This window comes from Magnolia sinica, chromosome 14 (genome assembly GCF_029962835.1).
Source record: "Magnolia sinica isolate HGM2019 chromosome 14, MsV1, whole genome shotgun sequence".
NCBI classification, from domain to species: domain Eukaryota; kingdom Viridiplantae; phylum Streptophyta; class Magnoliopsida; order Magnoliales; family Magnoliaceae; genus Magnolia; species Magnolia sinica.
The window spans coordinates 82320530-82341255 of NC_080586.1; the positions used below are offsets into that span (position 1 = coordinate 82320530).

Genomic DNA, 20726 nt, shown 5'->3' on the forward strand with positions numbered 1-20726 from the left:
CTCATCACGTTCATCCCTGTGTCACATTCTCCGTTCCATTTCAATTATAACAGCTGTGGGTATATGGTTAACAAGCTTAGTGACTTGGATTAACCCGTTTGTTCTTGAGTTGAGTTGAGACTCGCTAAGTCAGGGCTGAATCGACTTGACTCACTTAAGTCGGTGGTGACTAGGGGTGTACACGAACCGAGCTAGCTCGGTTAGCTCGCTCGCCTCAACTCGAAAAAGCTCTTTTCAACTCGGTTCGAAGCTGAGTTCGAGCCGAGTCGAGCTGATTTTTTGAACTCGAAAATGAGTTCGAGCCAAGTTCGAGTCGGCCCCAGCTCGACTCGACTTGGATCGAATCCAGCTCAAATCGAACTCGAATCAAACCAGTTCGGTGACTCGGTTACTTTGTCATTGATTTTGCTCACCAAGTGTTTGATCAAATGACTCAATGAAGTGTTCGAGTCGAGTACTTAGGTTGGGCTGCATCTAATGGAATGTTGTGTTCGAGTCGAGTACCTGGGTTGGGATGCATATCATCTGAGAATGGTTTTTACAATGGTGGCCCACCTGTGATGATGGTGGGTGTGGATTAATCAAGCTATTCAGATTCTTCAAACTCTGAAATCTCCATATATACCTGTTGTAATCTCATATATACCTAAAATCTCTATATATACCTGCTGTAATCTCATTTTTTGCATTGAAATGAAAGTGGAGAAGTTGAGTATTGTTGTTTTTTGTTGTGTTCAAGAGCTCTGTTGTAGCAACTTTGTTTTTTGCATTGTTTAGAAGGTGTAGTCCAGGTATTTTGAAGGTGCAGTACTGTAGGTGTTTGAGGAAATGCCTCAATGGCGAACTCGGCTCGATCTTGGCTCGAACTACGCCCAAGCTGGCCCGAGCTGCTAACCAAACCAAGCCAAGTTGGCCAGTCAGGCTTGAGGACCAAGCCGAGCCGAGTTTGAGCTGAGGTCAGCCAGTGGTCGAGCTGAGGCCAGCTCAACTCGGTTTGACTCAATGTCTAGTAGTGACTCAGGGAGTGAGATGTGGGATCAAACCAATCAAACACTACCGAATCCATGTCGACTAGGATAATCGAAGTCTGAGAACCGTAATGAGGCATGATGTATTATTCTCTAAGCATGGAAAGACTTCCCCATGATTAGGAAGTGGAGAAGATACCAAATGGGGATTTCAAATCTAATGACCATTCTCCATGGTACAGTGGTTTGCATTTTTTTTTTCCTAGGTTTGATTATTAGATTGTGCATTATCCACTGTGGGGCCTACAAGTAATTCCATCCACGTTAGGGTGGAATACAAGCTTTCAACTTATTAAAGTGTATGCTATAAGTCTTGGTTTATGCCAAATGGTAGGACCGTCTACAAGATCACAATAAATGGACATGGGCCATTCAAATGGAGGCATCTTGACTTATGACTTAAATCACAATAGTCTGACAACGTAACTTGTAAGATACACTGATGTTACTGATATGGACTCATTCATAAGGTCTGATTTTCCATTACCTGCAATATCTAAATAGTCCAGTCTACATTTACTACGTCATTCCATGTGTCATAAGGTGGTACACTGATTGCCTGCACTTGGGCTTGGGCTGACACTGAGTTTAGGCCTATTTGTAAGTGTGGTTAGGCTCGAGCTGACCCTGACCTAACCCAAAACCAGCTCACTTTTATACTAACAGTAGTCAACTAGACATCTCTGCTGAGGCAAGCCCATTGGACTACTTAGCCTGTTAATTAACACCCCTACAGTGCTCATACCCAAGTTTACAATAATGACTTTCTTTTACACTTCATTAGATGCCCACCAATCCACCAGTTAGGATTCATGTATTTTATTAATGGCAAAACACATTGGAATATCAACGGTTGGATTTGGGTCCTTTGCAATGACCAGAAATTGCTTTGCTGTATTTTATTAGAAAGATCACAGTAAACAGAAAAACTTCAATACTCTGTGCTTGTACCTTTTGAGAAATAACCAACGTGCAGAGATTCCTTGAGAACTAGCGTGGCAACAGGCCCAGGCGCCCATCAAAAATCACATGAGTGTGAAATCGGAGCTATCCACAACTTGGATGCCAGGCCTATGAGCTCTATCCAATAGGCTAGCCGTAAAAATGATAATAATAATAATAATAATAATAATAATAAATGATTAAGAGATTGAAAATTTTATAGATTTATATTATGTCATGTGCTGCCCACCTAGTGAAAATATTTGCCTGATTTTATATGTATGGAATTGATCATATCTTAAACAAGTGTCATAAATGTATAAATATGTCATATGTTTGTGAGAATATGGATATCTGAATTATTGCACACAACATATATAATATCTAAGTGCCCGTGTACAAAGCATCATAGGCAGCCTGAGTATCATATAATTCCACAGTTCATGGATGGGCCACACCTGGCCGAAGAACTTTGGAAGCTATATCTGAACCATAGGTAAATTCGTTCCAACAACTCTATGCTCTTCAAGCTAAATCTTGGATGCGACCTCCGCCTCACCCAACAGGAAATGGATTGGCTTCTCACCCTGCCACCTGCCAATTGCTGATGGTCGGTGTTCTGTGGGCCCCACCATGATGTATGTGTTTCATCTATGCCGTTCATATATTGTTTCAGATCATTTTATGATATGAGACCAAAAACGAGGTATATCCAAATCTCAAGTGGACCACATTACAGGAAATAGTGTTGAATGAAAGTCGACCATTAAAAACTTTTTGGGGCCATGAAAGTTTTGGATCAAGCTGATCTTTGTTTTTCCCTTCATCTCGGTCTGTATGACCTATTCAACAGATTGGATTACAGTAGGCCTTAGGAGTATTTTAATGGTGGATATCCAATCACTATTGTTTTCCTGTGGTGTGGTCCCCCTGAGATTTATATTCCTCTCTTTTTTTTTTAAGTCCTAAAATGATCCGTAAAAATGGAAGAACAGAATGGATGAAACATATACATCATGGTGGGCACACAGAGCACCGACCACCGGCCACCGGGCTGATGCCAGGGTGCGTAGACAATCTGTTTCCCGCCCAACAAGGTGAGGCCCCAGCCACGGCAGCGGATTGGCTGGTGTACTACGGACGGGGATTTCCTGCGAAAGGCTTTCGCAGGAAGTTCCTGCGCTGGGATGCTAAGTGGGGTCCACCGTGATGTTTGTGATAAATCCATCCCGTCCATTCGTTTTAGGAGATCATTATAGGTCATTATATCAAAAATTACATGGATTTAAAACTCAACTGCTGGATTTATCACAAACATCACGGTGGACCCCACTTAACATCCCAGCGCAGGAACTTCCTGCGAAAGCCTTTCGCAGGAAATCCGCGTCCGTGTACTACACACCACCAACCTACCTGTTGTGGGCACGTGTCTTGCGAAAGACAGACTAGCGCTGATGCTAGCTCCTCGAGCTTCGAGTTGCACTAACGGTTAAAAGGAGATCAAAGTTACATGCGCCACAGTGATCTATTTATCGTATCTACACCGTTCATCAATTTTTCGAGATCATCATAGTTCTTCCTTAGAACATGATTCATTTCAAAGGCTCAAGTGCACCACAAATAGTAGTGGATACAATGGCTCTTGCCGCACCATAACGTTTATTTTTCATTCAATTGTTCATGAGGTCACACATGTCTGGATGAAGGTGGAAAACAAATTTCATATTGATCCAAAGTTTCTATGACACCCAAAAAGGTTTCAATGGTAGGCATTCAATCCCCGCTGCTTTTTACAGTGTGGTTCAATTGATTTTTGGATCTATCTTATTTTTTGGATCAAGCCTTACAATGAACTCAAAAATTGGGCAAACAGTTTGGATATAACTCATATCTCATGATGGGACCCACAGAACTTGGTGACGTCAACAAACCAGGTGGTATGTGGTACACCAGCCCATTGGCTTCCCCCAACCACCGAGCCCATTTTGATGCATTTATTGTATACCCACACCATTCATCCGTTTTGATAGGCCATTTTGGACATGAGCCCAAAAATTTTAAAAAAAAAGGTCCAAATCTAGGGTGGGCCATGCCATTGAAAACAACGGTGATTAACCATTAAAAGCTTCCTGTGCATGGACTCAAAAGTTCTGTATCTAGCTGATATTTGTTCTTCTTTCATCAATTTATATGTGACCTTATCAGCAGGTTGGATGGCAAATAAATATTGTGAAAATATTATGGTAAGCCCTGGGGCTTTTTACTTATGGGCATTCAATCACCACACACAATGAGCTGGAAAATGGATGAACCATGTGGATAGACAGTGCATTAATCAAGTTGGGCCCGCATCCACGGGTTGGTTGAGACTTGTGCATCTATTCCCTGCAAGTAGGATTGTTTCGGGGAATCTTCATGCATTACCTTTTTCATTAAGATCAGCGGCTTGGATCATGAAGGCATGCCCCCTAAGTTGTACAGACATGAGGCTTGAGGAGACTGTATGTCTTGGGCCTGAGGACCAGACCGGGATAGCCCATGACTTTTCTAGTCTACATTTACTACGTCATTCCACGCGTCATAAGGTGGTACACTGATTGCTTGATTCCCCAAAATTTGGAGTTCGGATAGTTAATTTTATGTGACTTCTAAGTACTTCAAGAAAATGGTGGTTGCTTAGTATTATGGTAAAATACAAAAGAAAAAACACTGATCAGTTTCCATTGGCTGAAACCAATGGTCTATCTTTAAGGGGAAAAAAAAAGATATAAAGTACAATTTAAGTACTTGGTAGTCCAAATGATAAGTTTCATGATTAGGTATTTACCCAGTCACGCCCCAAATCTGAATAGTATTGAGATTGAGTTACAACAACTCATTCACTGGACCAACATTCTTTAGCTAAAATCTTAACAAGTACGCAAGGTTCCTCTGAACTAGGCATGCATGGATTGCTCTTGCTTACTTTTTAAGCATTAGTCTAATGGCTAATAAACAAACGGTCGTCCTTTGTTTTTTTGGTGTGATTGTGTGATATGCTGCTCCATGATTAGCCAGTAATTTAGACAGCTTATTACTAATTACAGTCCTATCCCTTAATTGACACAACGATTTTGAGTTCAGTGCCATTTACACAGCCATCTTAGTCACATCACCCTCCACTGACGTATTGAGCAGACTTCATTTTTTACTGTGAAGTTCACGGAGTGCAATGTAGACCGTCATTTCAGTAACATCCCTCCTTTAACAAATTGACAATGACTTCAATACCTGCCGTGACGCTTACGATATACACTAGTGTGTAAATTGGCATTGAAGAAAAAATTAAGCTGATTAGATCATCGGATAGTGGATTTTTATTAGACGATTTAAAATGAAAAAAAAAAAAAAAAAAAAAGCCAAAGTGGTCGAAATCTAATCATAAAACAAGTGTTCAGAAATCAACAGTTAGGATTGTCCAAAAAATCTGATTTTAAGATTATAATTTTGCCACGGTGGGCTGCAGAATTTAGTCCGTTTAATTTGAATTAATGTCTGTTTTGTGTACATTTTCTGATGTGTCAGAACTAATGACAAGCATATTGTCTCTCCCTCTAACAGCCACTTGTGCAGGACATCAATGTAAGGGAGACAGTATGGACCCAAGATTTAAACTTTTGGATAGTCTTGTATGATGAGTAAGTGCTTAGAGAAAATGAAAGTTAACTAGTATTATGGTAAAATACAAAAAACACCGGGATCTCATGGAGAATTTCGTGTGTCTTCGTTTGGAAAGGGCATGACCATGACAATGATAACACTAAAGTATTATTGGGTGATTCGGGGCCATGAAAATGATAGTCATTGTCACTAAAGTATTATTGGGCCCATTCAAATGTTGACTGCTTGACTTTTACTTGAATCACAGTCGTTCACACATCGTGGCTTGTAAGATACAGTTTTTACTAATATAGACTATTTTACAAATATATGTATAAAATTCATACACTCTGCAAGAATAGTGATAGGGTCCTGATATGCCACGATTTGCATGTTCTACTGTCCAAGCATGTAAAAATGGGCCCACAGCAGGGATGGGTATTGATGCTAGAACAAGGGATCCACCAAGACTAAATGTTATCCTATTAGTCTAGTATAACTTGACATGCATCTATAGCCATTCCCACAGGACAGATCATGGGCATCATTTTAGAACAGGGATCAAATTTACTTTAATCATATAATTCTCTCAATAGTTTTAAAATAGGAAGATAATAGTTAAGTTGATGAGATTCAATTAGGTGGCTAGGATTATTGAACATTCAGTTAAGATTTGTGGCTTGGATCTTCTGATGAGATATCTAGAAAAATGGGCATCTAAAGGATGCCCACCATACCCATGGCCTAAATCATACCAGCCACTTGGAACAAAATCACTGGCCCTACTAAACAATTGTCTTTAATATTTTCTTTTCCATTTCAATTGTAACATCAGTGGGTATATGGTTAACAAATTTAGGGAATTGGATTAACTCATTTGTTCTTGAGTTGAGTTGGGACTCGCTGAGTTAAGGCTGAATCGACTCGACTCACCTGAGTCGGTGGTGACTCAGGGGATGAGTTGTGAAATTAAACCAATCAAATGCTACTGAATCCATGTCGACTCAGATGAGTCACATCGGAGTCATCCAAGTCTGAGAACCGTCATGAGGCATGATGTATTATTCTCTGTACACGAAAGGACTTCCCTGTGATTAGGGACTTTACTTTTCCACGATGCAGTGGTTTGCATTTTTCCTGGGTTTAATTATTGGATTGTGCCTTATCCACTGTGGGGCCTACAGGGTTTGATTATTGGATTGTGCCTTATCTATTGTAGGACATACAGGATTTGATTATTGGATTGCGCCTTATCAACTGTGGGGCCTACAGGGTTTGATTATTTGATTGTGCCTTATCCAGTGTATAGGGCCTACAAGTAACACCACCGACGTTATAGTGCAATATAAACTTTGAGCTTATTAAAGAGTATGATAATAAGTCTGGGTTTATGCTAAATGGTATGACCGTCTATAAGATCACAATAAATGGGCATAGCCCCATCCAAATGGTGGCATCTTGACTTATGACTTAAATGATAAATCACAGTCGTCTAGACAACTTGGCTTGTAAGATGAGCTGATGTTACTGATGTAGACTCATCTACTATGATTTGTAATAACCTCCTACACAAGCCAAGAAATTTCATAAGGTTTGATTTTCCATTATGTGTAATATCTAAATGGTCCAGTCTGCAAAAGTGGGCCCATAATAAAAGTGGATGTTGAACCAACGGTGGGCATCGAGTCGAGTCGGACTGAGTTAGTTCCAACTTGACTCGACCCGGTATTGTCAAAACCCTGACCCAAACTTGATCCGACTCGAGACCGAGTCCAGCGGGCTTGACTCGATTTGAACCAAATCTTAGTTGGACTGACCCGAACCAAGTCTAACTTGATCAGAGATATCGAGTCGGATCGAGTCAGCCTTTTTTCGGATAGGGTCAAAAACCGTTGAAATTTTTTTGGGCCCCATAGTCTATTCCAACTCGAATCGATGTCCATGGGCCATTTCTCAAACTATTAGGATTTAGGCTGCCAACTAAACGACTCGGATCACCCACACAAAACGCACCAACAGCGGCAGCCAAATGCCAACTCATGTTCCTGCGGTGTACCATACTTTGATGGGGGTAGAGTAGGGCTATTAATTATGAACAATCACCACGGTTTCCCTAAGGTATGGTCCACCTGAGAACTAGATCTACTACATTTTTTAGTTCGTACTAAAAAAAAATAATCTTAAACAACACAAATGAACGGTATGGATATAGTATACATACATCAAGGTGGGCCCATGCTAAGGCCCGCACACTCATGATGTGTTGACGTGGCAACGTTCTGTGGGCCCCACTATAGTGTATGTGTTATATCCACACTGTACATTTAATTTGCCAGATCATTTTAGGGCATGAACACAAAAATGATTGGTTCATAATATGAAAAGCACTGGGAATTGAACACCCACCGTTGAAAGCTTGTTGGGGGTTTGGATCAAGATGATATTTGTATTTTCTCCTCGTCTGTTCGATCTTATAAATAGGATGGATAGGAAATAAACATTAGGTGGGCACATCACTGTCCCAACGGCTTTCTGAGGTCTGGTCTGCTTTAGCTTTGGATCTGCTTCATTTTCAAACTAATTCAGATAAATGATCTTAAAAAATGGATGGACGGTGTGAATATGATACATACATCATGTAGGGTTACAGAACTTTGCTACGTTAACACCTCAACACACCATGAGACCACGGAATCCGTCCAACCCATGAACCAGCTGTGTGGGTGAGACCCTGACCGTAGGGCCACCTTGACGCATGCATGCATTATATATCCACGCCATCCGTTGTTTGCCAGATTATTTTAGAGCCTGAACCTGAAAATGAAGCAGATACAAATTTCTGGTGGACCACACCACATGAATCAGTGGTTACTAACCATTAAAATCTTTTTCAGGCCAAAAAAAAGTTTATATAAAACGGAGATGATATTTATTTTTTAAAAGTTTATATAAAACGGAGATGATATTTATTTTTTCTTTCATCTCTAATGTCAGTGGAACTTTTTAATAGATTGGATGGTAAATTTTTTAATAACGAGCATTCAACCGTAGGAATTAACCTACACACATTTTCCTAACGTACGGCCCACCTGAGTTTTGTATTTAGATCATTTTTGAGCCGATAAAGCTGATGTGGGTACGTGTCGTGCGAAAACGAGCGCTACACTCCTCGTGCTCCGAGTTGTACGAACGGCTCAAAGGAGATCAAAGTTACGTGGGCTCCACAATAATGCATTTACCATATCAACACCGTTCATTCATTTTTCGAGATCATTTTAGATGAGTGCTTAAAAAATGAATTATATCAACAGTTCAAATGGACCACACCACTAATAGCAGTGGGATAGTGATTTTCACCGTCAAAACAATTCATTCATAAGGTCACGAAAACCTAGATGAAGAAGAAAAACAAATATTATATTGATCCAAAATTTCAGTTACCCCAAGAAGGTTTCAATTATAGACATTTAATCCCTTTTGTAAGTGTGATCCACTTGATACTTACATCTATCTTACTTTTCGAATGAAGCCTGAAGAAGACATCTCCAATTATATGGACGGTTTGGATATAACACATAACTCATGATGGACTCACAGAACTTGCTGACGTCAATACACCAGTGGTGTGTGGTACACCAGCCAATCCGCTTCCGGCATTCGCACTCCGTACCTAATACTATAGGCAACACTCATTTGATGGATCACCACCATTATGACTTTTCAACCTTTTAAAATTGGGCCGCACCTAATTGAGCCCCGAGAAAATGGTGGTGAACTCTCATATCATAGTGGTGCAGTATAGCCTCGGATTCCATGGTGACCCGTGGGCCACGTGTCCTGGTTCCGGTTGTGGACGTCACAATCCTATAAATGAAGGATGAGAAGGGAGAAATTAGCAAAGAAGCGAACTTTCATCTGATGGTTCACCACCATTATGACTTTTCAACGATTTGAAGTGGATGGTTAGGATTGCTTGATTAGTGTTTGGAGAAAATGGTGGTTAACTAGCATGATGGGTGGATAGGGTCTTCAAAGCTTATAAATCAAGGAGAGCAGAGAAAGAAGTGAGCAAGGAAGCTAATTTTCATTCCTTTTTCTGCAGCTGAGAGAGAAGGAATGGAGAGAAGTGGGTTTCTTATTTTCCTCTTTCTTTTAAATATGCTGATATACTGTGGAGGATATTGGAAGGTGAGCGGTAGTTGCTTGGATTCCGAGAGAAAAGCTCTTATCACTTTTCGGAAGGCTCTCAACGACCGCCACAATATTCTCTCTTCTTGGGATGATGAAGCCTCAGACTGCTGCAAATGGAGAGGAATTACCTGCCACAACATAACTGGGTTTGTTCTTAAACTCGACCTCCACACTTATAACAACAGTTATTTGGATAATGGAGGTTTTATGGATCCAGCTTTGAGTCTAAGTGGCAGAATTGATCCAGCTGTGGTTGAACTGAAGCATCTTCAGTTGTTGGACTTGAGCTACAATGCTTTTTATGGTATCCCAATTCCAGAGTTTTTGGGTTCCATGAAGGAGTTGAGGCATTTGAACTTGTCATATGCAGGGTTCAGTGGGAGAATCCCTCATCAGCTTGGAAACCTCTCTCACCTCATTTCCTTGAAGCTTTCTTCATATAAGTACCCCGACTACCTACTGAGTGCCAAAAACCTGTGGTGGTTGACAAACCTAACATCTCTCAAGTATCTCGACATGCCTGATGTGAACCTTTCCATGGCAAGCCATGATTGGGTGCACGTAATGAACAAGTGTCCTTCCCTCGTTGAGCTACGCTTACAATTTTGTGGTCTTTCATATATTTCTCCAACTCTTGCTTCTGTTAATTTCACATCTCTCCGTGTCCTTCATCTCTCTTGGAATGACTTCAACTCTAGAATTCCAAAGTGGATAGGTAACATTAGTGCTCTTGTGTCTTTAAATCTCTCATCTAACAATTTTGATGGTCCAGTTCCTTACCAATTTTCACAACTTCCCAACTTGGAAGAGTTGCAGCTGGGAGGATATCTCTGTCCTAACTGTTCACAACTCCCTGAAGGCAGTTGGAGTAAACTGAAGCTACTTGATCTATATTTGAGTGAGCTGCATGGAGGAATCTCCAATTCTATTTGGAATATCACATCACTCAAGTCTCTCTCTTTCTCATTCAATGAGAATATAAGAGGTTGCATTCCAAGAGCCATAACTAAATGAATACCAAATGAATGCGCCCATTCCTGAATGGTTCAATGAACTAAAAAATCTAAAGAACCTTTTACTCAAAGGTTGCATGCTGGGACCAATCCCTGTAGCTCTTGGAGGATTGTCTTCCTTGCAATCTTTAGATCTCAGTGGCAATCAGTTGAATGGGAGTATCCCTGCAGCTCTTGGAGGATTGTCTTCCTTGCAATCTTTAGATCTCAGTGAGAATCAGTTGAATGGGAGTATCCCTGCAGCTCTTGGAGGATTGTCTTCCTTGCAATATTTATATCTCAGTGGCAATCAGTTGAATGGGAGTATCCCTGCAGCTCTTGGAGGATTGTCTTCCTTGCAATCTTTAGATCTCAGTGGCAATCAGTTGAATGGGAGTATCCCTGCAGCTCTTGGAGGATTGTCTTCCTTGCAAGTTCTAGATCTCAATAGCAATCAGTTGAATGGGAATATCCCAACAACTTTAGGACAACTTTCTAACTTGTCTAGTCTTGACCTCTCTTACAACTCCTTGACAGGAAACGTGTCTGAAACTCATTTTGAAAACCTCAAAAAGTTGGACGAGTTAGATTTGTCTTTTAATTCTTTGGCTTTCAATCTACACCCTCATTGGGTCCCTCCATTTCAGCTTTCTATCATTTTTCTACAATCTTGTCATTTAGGTCCTCAATTTCCTCCCTGGCTACAATCACAAAAACATATAGTGCGCTTGGATCTCTCTAACACATCCATCTCTGGCATCATCCCCACCTGGTTTTGGGATTTAACACCCCAACTTTCTTCACTAAACCTCTCAAATAACGAGATTTCTGGCCAATTGCCCAACCCTCTAAAAATGATATTTGATCCCCGCATTGATTTGAATTCGAATCATTTCAGTGGTCCCATACCTTGCATATTGAATGGAGCTGACGTACTTGATCTCTCCAACAATCAATTTTCTGAGCCAATCCCACCCAATTTTACATCCACAATGCACTATTTACAAGTCTTTTCTGCCAGAGGTAACCAAATCAGTGGCATAATTCCCTCATCCATAGGCAAAATGATGTTTCTTTCTATCCTTGATCTTTCCCATAACAAAATAAGTGGCATAATTCCGTCATCCATAGGCAAATTGAAGTCTCTTGTTGTCCTTGATCTTTCCCAAAACAAAATAAGTAGCACCATCCCATTAAGATTGGGTGATTGTGTGGACCTCCAGGTACTTGATTTGAGCAAGAACCATTTATCAGGAAGAATTCCCACATCTTTGGGTCTGCTATATCAACTTCAAACAATGCACTTGAGCAACAATAGCCTATCAGGAAAAGTTCCTTCAACTTTGAAGAATTGTACTCTTTTGGAGACTCTCGACCTCGGACAGAACAATTTCTCAGGTCATATTCCCACTTGGATTGGCAAAAGCTTCCCGATTTTAAGAATTCTGAATTTACGATCCAATATGTTTACTGGCAACATCCCACCACAATTGTTAAACATAACTTCTCTTCAGGTCCTTGATTTGGGACAAAATTGTTTATCTGGTTCAATTCCTCAAAGTCTTCAGAATCTCGCGGCCATGAAGAATGAGCAGAAGACAAACAACTTTCCATTAAATGGAACAGAATCTTATTACGAGGAACACTTGGTTGTGTCGACAAAGGGGCAAACGCTTGAATACACAAGAATAATTTCACTGGTTACATGCATGGACCTTTCAAGCAATAACTTATCTGGAGAGATTCCTGAAGGACTCACAAGTCTTTTGGGACTGCGTTTCTTAAACTTATCTGGAAACCACTTGACCGGAAAGATCCCAGACAAGATTGGTAAATTGGCATTGCTAGAGTCTCTTGATTTATCCAAAAATCAGCTTTCATGTACAATTCCTCCGAGCATGTCAAATTTAACTTTTCTAAGTTACTTGAACTTGTCGAATAACAACTTGTCGGGAAAAATTCCATCCGGAAATCAGCTCCAAACATTTCAAGATCCTTCTATTTATATGGGCAACAACAATCTCTGTGGACCTCCTCTTCCAGATAAGTGTGATAGTGATGAGACATCTCAAAGTCCAATGCCTGTTGGTGGTGATGTAAAAAAAGATGATGGAGCGCATGAAATGGTTTGGTTTTACTCTGCGTTGGGACCAGGATTTGCTGTGGGGTTTTGGGCCTTCTGTGGCGTTTTAGTGCTCAAGAGAGCTTGGAGGATTGCCTATTACTGTTTCGTTGATGAGATGAAAGAAAGACTTCTCGACAGCTGTCGCTTTGCAAGATGTTAGATTGAAGAAGTTACTTGGAAACGAAGGTCATGAATAATGAATAATTGTTTGCTACCTAGTTCTGAAAGCTTTACAGTGGTGGTCCTTTTTTTTTCTTTTTTCTTTTTTTTGTTAGTACTTTTTATAAGAATTGTAATAGAATGCTTAGTAATTAGAATTTAGGGAGGGGATTGGCCAGTATTTTCCCCTCTTATGTATATAATTTTCAAGTATCAATAAAATTACAGGTGGTGTGCTCCCACCTTTCTGCAAAAATATAATAATAATAAATATTTTTATTTTATACGTGTTAGCTGCTCTACTCATTGATCAGAACACACCTGTAAGAAAAACATTTGATTACTAAGATTAGTCGATGGTCTATATTCAATGTAAGAAACCACCTAATGAGTGATGGTCCATATTCAATGTATGGAAGTGACTGATGTAGAGCGGGTCGCGAACACTTTCATGTCCAAGATGGACCAAAGAAGGCCCAATCAGAGGCGGAAGTCATCAAGACCATAAGAACCCTAAAACAGTCATATCTCGCAAACTAGAATGAGTTACTCAATGTACCACATAAGATTTTTGGGTAGGACAATCTACTTTAGCCAACTTACCCAACGGTCATCCCTGCATCAGTGACCCACCTAATAATTCCGTTGGCTTAATTTTTTGGGCAAAGCCACATAGAGAGTGGGACACTTCCCAAAGTTTGGCAAGTTGGAACTATACATTATTATTTGTAGAGTTTGGTTTGCGAGATTGTTCGCCACCCATTACTAATTTTAAGTGGTCTTGCATATCTGAATTCAGTTTATACGACACCAAACGATATTTCATGACGGGGCCCACCTTTTCCACGGCTCAAATGATGAGAACCATCCTGAAGATCTCTTTGTCAATCCACTCATTTGGTGGAGTCACACCTGGTGTGTGAGATTGTTGGCCACCCATCGCTTTAAGTAGTCCTGCACACCTGCATTTGGCTTGAATTTTGAGCCAGATAACATTTCATGGTGGGCCCACTCTGGCACTTGATTAGTGGACTGACTTGATTGTCCAATAATCTGTAACGAGACCCACCTATACATGTGTGGCCATCACCTTATGACTGTTAAGTACCAAATTTTGGCCATAGAATTTAAACCACAAGCTATTTTACTTTCAACGGCCCTTTTCAGAACCACCAAATGGGTTGCGATTGGTTTGTCACAGTGGTTTGCAAGAAATGCTCCATAAAAAATGCGTCCCTATATATGGTCAAAATGTTGGTTGAACCATGGCTCGAGTGTAGACTCCCTACACGGTTCACCATCATTAAGAAGTTAGAATACTTATATGATAGCCCAAGCCCTTTTTGCCAAGTTTGTATTTAGGAAAGATTCTCCATTACTACCAATCTATGGGCTTCTATTAGAGTTTTAAGGCCAACTACTGGGACCAACTGGTTCGGTTTTGATTTTAGCCGAAACTGGCTCGAGTCAGGGGTCCATTGACACGGCTTGGCGGGTTTCCCCTCAGGGGTTGCATCCTTCAAAAGATTTGAACCATTGATCTCAGACCCACACACCACAATGGCCATGTGATGTATGGTAGTGCACCCATGTGCAATTAACAAACCATTCAACAAGAGATCTTCAATTTTTTGTGTGCCACAAATTATTATTATTATTTTAAAAAAATAAATAAAGTGGCTAATCAAACACAATTGAAGCCAAACAAGCCTAAGTACAAGTGGTCCTGGTTTAAGGACCCCCTTCGACAGTCTTAACCCATTCATACAGACTGCTCATTAGGTCCACTGCACATTTCATGGTTTACCATGCAAACATCACACTTATTCAGTAAATATACCCATTTGAACAGTAGCTTCAGTATAGATAGTCAAAGACCATTCACACAAACAATGGGTCCAGTAACCAATTTGATGCATCTATTTGCTAGGATCATATGATCAAACCAATGACAGATTTGATCATATGATCAATGAGATCTTTGCATTGGAATGTGTTCTGAAACAAACATAAAAATAAAATAAAAACAAGGATAATATAGATAGGTGAAACAACCGGTTTTATTCTCAATCAAATGAATAAATTAGCAGAAGAGGTGGTGAAGATGAGGAAGAAAAAGAAACTGTAATTAGATTTTTCTTCAAATTGCTGCAGATGTGATTGATGTTACATACAACAACAGATTAGGTAGAAGAACAGCCAGTAACAGCAGCTAAAACCTAGGCCAAACGCAGCAGCCTCAGCCATCCCACCCCGCAGTGCCAAATCTGTACCCTTAAATGCAATTCCCGAGCATCTGTACAGTGGCCATAGCCCAAAAAAATAGGGGTACTCCAAATTCCCGATTTAAGCTTTTTTTTTTTCTTTTTTTTCTTTTTTTCATTTTCCTCTGTGACTATTGATGAATATAACAATATACAGTTCTTTCCCAATGGTGTTGAAACTTCATTGCTGTTAGGAACTGCTGAATCTGATCTTGATACACATCATTGGAAGCTATCCCTCCTGCAGAAAATCATAATTTCAAAAATACCAACATCAGTTGCCGTGTCGGAGGATGATTAAAAGCTCCCGATGAAACTAAAGCTACAAACATTACAGTAAAATGTAAGTGGTCTTCCAACTCCATGGAGTCCAACTTCAACTAACGCCACATCCGAAATCAGTCAATGGGGTGGAGTAGGACACTTGTCAAAGCTTGGATTCAGATGAAAATCCCAAATTCTTTAGAGATTGCCATGGACTGACCCAAAATCATAATTAGGATAGCAGACGGCAGATGCAAAGTTATGGAACTTTGGTGTGGTTCTTTCGTCACAATGCTCAGGAAGAACACAAAATTGCACCCTTGCAATCTTGGGGCATGTATACAGTATAGGAAGCAGTCAAGAAATGCACCACCATCAGCAACAGGCTAAAATTCGGCCTATTTCGACAACTTTCCCAATGGACAAACAGAAGTTTAAAACAGATGACCATCCAGCAGAGGAAAATCCTCTAATTGACCTGTTATGATCATTCAAACAGTGCAAGCTTTTTAGTCACAGCCGATCCATGATGGGCCGACCTCTTGACCCATTCCAATTGTCGGTCATGACCTCGACAACTTCCTAAATGCAGATACCAACACAAGTACCATTTGAAACAATGCAATGCTGAAACCAAACAGAAAAAATGGTGAAAATATTCACAATCTGACTTAACTCACACGGAAATGGAAAAGTTCCTCAGTTATCTTGAGGTATATTGTTCAAATGCTGGCATAGCATGACAATCCATAAGCATGCACAAAGCCACCATAAACATGGCATGTGTACCACAGTACACTTGGTACTTCCTAAAATGAATGTGGCACAGTATAAAAGTATGGCTCACATAGTTGCTCTCAACCAGCATATCATTCCCCCCTTTTGATTGGAGCAGAATCATCAACAACACCTGCTTTTTTACAGCACGTGCAACAATCTAAGTCCTCTGGCTCACCATGATGTCATCCATCAGGAATATTCACCGATGCCAAGACTCAGGCCAAAAATCAGCCAGATACACAACCCTGGTGGGCCAAACTATCAGAAGAGGAGATGCCAACCATAGGCCTATGTGGTGCCACCATGGTGTTTATCTTTCATCAAACCCATTCATCAGGAGTAAATCACAAGGACGGTGAATATACGAAAACCAGCCTGATCCAAAACTCATGAGGGCCACTCTGCATGAACTTCAGGAGTTTTAGGCACAGTGTTTATGATGAAAATAAGCACCCTAACCTAATGCTCAGCAAGGACTTCACATATGAACCATGGTGGGTCCCAAAAAGCTTGGGTGTTTTACATGCTGTATTAAACAGGTTGTAGACGATTCTGGTCCCTTCGATTAACTACCAATTCTAGCCATTGAGGTGGGAATATAGGGAAATGAGCAATGATATCAATAGCACACTTACCATAAGGAGGATGGGAATGCCCTCCTCCGCCTCGGATGAGAACTGTATGCCTCCACTGCTTCCTACAATCTTATTCTCCACAGGCTTCCATGTTGGATCCCTTACTGTACAAATGAGTCTTCTTTACTGCTGTTACGATGATAAACCAACCGCGCCAGAATCAAGAAAAGAAAATTAACTCAAGATGATCAATACATGCATGCTCTGATAGTCTGCCCATGTCAAATCAGATGCCATTGGATCGGCCAAGCATTGGCAAGGCTGGACTGGTAAGATCAAGTGCAGGGTTCGACTTCACATGATCCCTCAAGAGCTGCTGCGACACACGATCGGCCAACACTGGCTGCCCATCATACAGTTCCAGGGGATCGCTGCCATGCGCCGGCCTTCCGAATGGCTTTCCAAGGATGTCATTTTCAGAAGCAATCAGTTCCCGGAAGGCATGAGGGCCACCAGGCTGCATTGCTCGGAAGAAGTCGGGCTTGGGATCATGATAGGTGGAGCCATTAGGGTACAGGCTGTTCGGAGACCTTGGCGTGCTTCCAAAGCCATCATGGTGGAAGGCGGACTGCTGGAGATGATGAAAGGGGATGGCGCCATTGCCACCGGTGAGAGGCGTCGACGACCCAGAGGTGGTTCTAGGACTGGATATGGGAGAAGGGGACATCCTTCCATTCATATGTTGAGGAGATCTTGGGTGGAGGAGAGGGCTTCCAATGGGAGATACTGGACATGTCCTCGGCATAGGACTATCACTGAAAATCATAACCGCATAATTAGAATGATATTCAATTAAGGGGGAAAAAAAATTTTGAAGGATCACGAGAATTTTATTGAAAAAAGAGAAAAACAGAGGGACGGCCGCCTATGCACCTAAGAAAAGAAGATTACAACCCTTAAGAGAATCTACATTAACGGCCCATTCAATTCAGGAAATTTAATGTCCAGCAGAGGTGAAACTCAACTTGAAGACTATGTAAAGTCTTTGTAAGATGCAAAGTAAAATAGCTGTTTAGATACTAAAGAAATGAGAAATGCTCCAGTGCTTCCAGAGCACTATAAGTTATAGTGCTCCTAGTTGCAAAAGTTAAGTTAGACAATCCAATAGATTGTTCTGAACTCCCATCAAGTCCAGAACACATTCTCTCAGGCTACCATTATAAATAAAATTAAAAAATAAAAAATAAAAATAAAAATAAAAATCGTACTGATCAGACAATCCAATCCAACCTTCATTTTGCCTTATTCTCTATAGCAAACCTATTTCTACAATTGCCATAAAAACGATTCTTTGGAATCATAAGCAATCCATGATGGGCTCTAGCAAATAAACGGATCAAAACTTCCAGAGGCGCTATGTGATGGACTGTTACATAGGTTGATCAGAAGCGCTATGTGATACTCCATTACATAGGTTGATTACAATCAACGAGTTCTGTGCTCACACGAACTCAGAACCTCATTACAACAGGAAATAAGCCACCCCAAACTAACATATGAACATGAGAGACAGAGAGAGAAACCTGGTTGATGAATGAGTTCTTGCCCCTCGAAGCTGATGGATTGCCAGCCCATCCATATCCAAAGACAGCTGATGGAGAGCTAGCCCTTCCATATCCAAAGATGAATGATTTCTCGCGTGCCCGGTACCCTGAGAAGGATTGCAGCAACAGATCCACAATCAAGACAACCAAATACAGCAAATAAAGCTGTCATGTGATGGCATTTTTGTACAATTCCATACAACCTTAAATATCGAATGAACAGACAATTACAAACCAAATGGGCCACCACTAGATTGTCAGCCAATTGTTTAGTACTTAATAAAACACATCCAATTGGGAAATACATGAAAGCATGATTTTGGATTTATTTGAGTCTAGAGAAAATCTACAGCTTTCTTACTTTTGCAGTGGTACGTTGGGGTTGGTAGAATACTGTTTCTCAAATGAAAATGAGTACAACACAAAAACTTCATGAAATAAGCAACTGAAACACCAAGGGGTTTGCCATTCAAATTGAAAAGATCTTGGATAGAAATGCCATGATTGGCTTTCCAATGTGAAAGAAGCTTCCCAATTAGCAAACAGAAAGGAATCTCAGCAATGGTGGGGTAAATGCACTTAGTTTGCATTTGGATGTCACTATGTTTACTTTAAATTATGGTTCATTTACTCAAATCACCACCGATTTACTTCCGGGGAAGAAATCATTTTCATTCGATTGCAGAACTCGGAGATTTATTTCTTCCAAGATTTTTTCTATTGCTTCATTCACTTCATCTATCTTCTTGGAAGATCCATCTTCTTGAAAGGCCCTTCCACCCAGGCTGCATCAACTGCCCTACTTGATCAAAAGTTGGATTAACCTCAAGTGATTCATCCATCACCAAACAGCAAATCAGATTATAACTCTACAACAGATTCACAAATAGCCTCTTTCCTTTGATTCTCTCGTCATTGTCTAAAATAATATCAATTTAGTACTTTTCCTTGCATTGGCTACATCCTGGAAGAACTTCGTTTCTTTTTTTCTTTTTCGCCCCTTCTTTTAGACAAACTTCCTGAATCATTAACACTACTTGATTTCTTCATTTGCATTATTTTTTAAATAGAACTTCAGCAAGCATACTGACCTTTCAGCTTTCGTAATTAGGCATCCTCCTCTATACTAAATAGCTTATAATACGCGAGCTTTTGTTTCTTCCAGTGATCCTCCTTCCACTCCGCAATTCTTACATTTAAGCAACTTAAGCTTTATCACAAGCCTACGACCCGCCTAGACCTCAGCTCTAAAGGAAGACCACCATCCTTCAACATTAGGGATGAAATCATCACCTTCAAGCCACAATAGTTCAAACCAAAATGGTTTGGAGTCCCAACATAGTAACTCAAGACTCCAATCGGAAACCAGATGAGTCATGTTAATCTGATATCCAGAAAGTTTTCCCATTATACCAAAACCAATAATCCAGTGATCCTTGCATTGCTAGTCTTTCTTGTTGATTGGACCATGCGAACTTAGCTCCAATCAATGGAAAATCAATAAGATCATACCTCTACACACCCAATCAGAAAAATCACACATGCTCCTCGTAATTTGTTACCATTCATGAGGAAACCGTCCAACAAGAAAGTCACCTCCAATGCACCATGGAGCGTTCCACCTGCTTTAATTCCAGCTAATTCTGCCCAAATATCTGTTCAGTAGCTAGCATCATTCAGCCCATAGACTGATAGAAAACTGTCAATGATCATTGCTTACATTCTTCAACAGCACCAGCACTTAAATTTGTGCATCAATCCTCGTTTACCAATGGATTGTATTCCCATATCACCACTATGCCACTTGACCACCAACAGCATTCACAGAAACCCAATTGCAATGCTTCCCAAATAGAAGAAATAATTATCCTATCATAACCGAATTTTCATCCCTTTCGAAGGCAGCCAATTGCACATTTTGATTTTTACAAAAATGCATTATTTGGATTATTTTATTCAGGCAACCAATCCTCTTAAATTCCATGATACCATCCTCATTTGGAATTCCTATTATTTTCCTTGCCCTGGTTTTGAACTTTACTTAAAGAACCAGTGAGGAAAAGAAAATTCAGCTGGTCCTGTAACAGCTGATACGAAGTTGTATCAACCAATTGTTTTCCAACGATTTGAAAAGAAAATTAAAAAACCAAAAAAATGTCATTC

General features: G+C 40.4%; 3 protein-coding genes across 11 annotated transcripts in view; 2 read left to right on the forward strand and 1 right to left on the reverse strand.

Moving 5' to 3' along the window:
- LOC131224750 (mitogen-activated protein kinase kinase kinase YODA-like) overlaps positions 1 to 20726 on the reverse strand; it is a 98156-nt gene that overhangs the window by 45233 nt on the left and 32197 nt on the right. For 4 of the 9 annotated variants that reach the window (XM_058220078.1, XM_058220080.1, XM_058220079.1 and 1 more), the window contains 3 exons: positions 18543 to 18670; positions 17020 to 17774; positions 15119 to 15581 (listed from right to left, as the gene is read on the reverse strand). In XM_058220078.1, coding sequence (XP_058076061.1) covers positions 17246 to 17774; positions 18543 to 18670 — 657 coding nt within the window. In that variant the 3' untranslated portion in view covers positions 15119 to 15581; positions 17020 to 17245. Of the gene's footprint in view, positions 1 to 15118; positions 15582 to 16082; positions 16187 to 16222; positions 16414 to 17019; positions 17775 to 18542; positions 18671 to 20726 lie in introns of those variants that run through there. The other 5 variants (XM_058220084.1, XM_058220083.1, XM_058220082.1 and 2 more) reach the window with 5 other exon arrangements.
- Positions 9662 to 10814, forward strand: LOC131225093 (receptor-like protein EIX1). The gene is made up of 2 exons (XM_058220514.1): positions 9662 to 9984; positions 10018 to 10814. Exons 1-2 carry the CDS (start codon positions 9726 to 9728, stop codon positions 10812 to 10814), a joined length of 1056 nt encoding a protein of 351 aa, XP_058076497.1. The 5' UTR covers positions 9662 to 9725.
- LOC131224751 (receptor-like protein EIX2) lies at positions 10814 to 13135 on the forward strand. Its single transcript, XM_058220087.1, has one exon. It carries the CDS (start codon positions 10822 to 10824, stop codon positions 13075 to 13077), a length of 2256 nt encoding a protein of 751 aa, XP_058076070.1. The 5' UTR covers positions 10814 to 10821; the 3' UTR covers positions 13078 to 13135.

What these genes read in the sequence shown, in the direction of transcription:
- LOC131225093 (XM_058220514.1), top strand. Translation starts at nt 9,726, where the DNA reads ATGGAGAGAAGTGGGTTTCTTATTTTCCTCTTTCTTTTAAATATGCTG. An exon ending in CCTCCACACTTATAACAACA is followed by an intron (nt 9,985 to 10,017) that starts GTTATTTGGATA and finishes TTATGGATCCAG; the next exon opens with CTTTGAGTCTAAGTGGCAGA.
- LOC131224751 (XM_058220087.1), top strand. Translation starts at nt 10,822, where the DNA reads ATGAATGCGCCCATTCCTGAATGGTTCAATGAACTAAAAAATCTAAAG.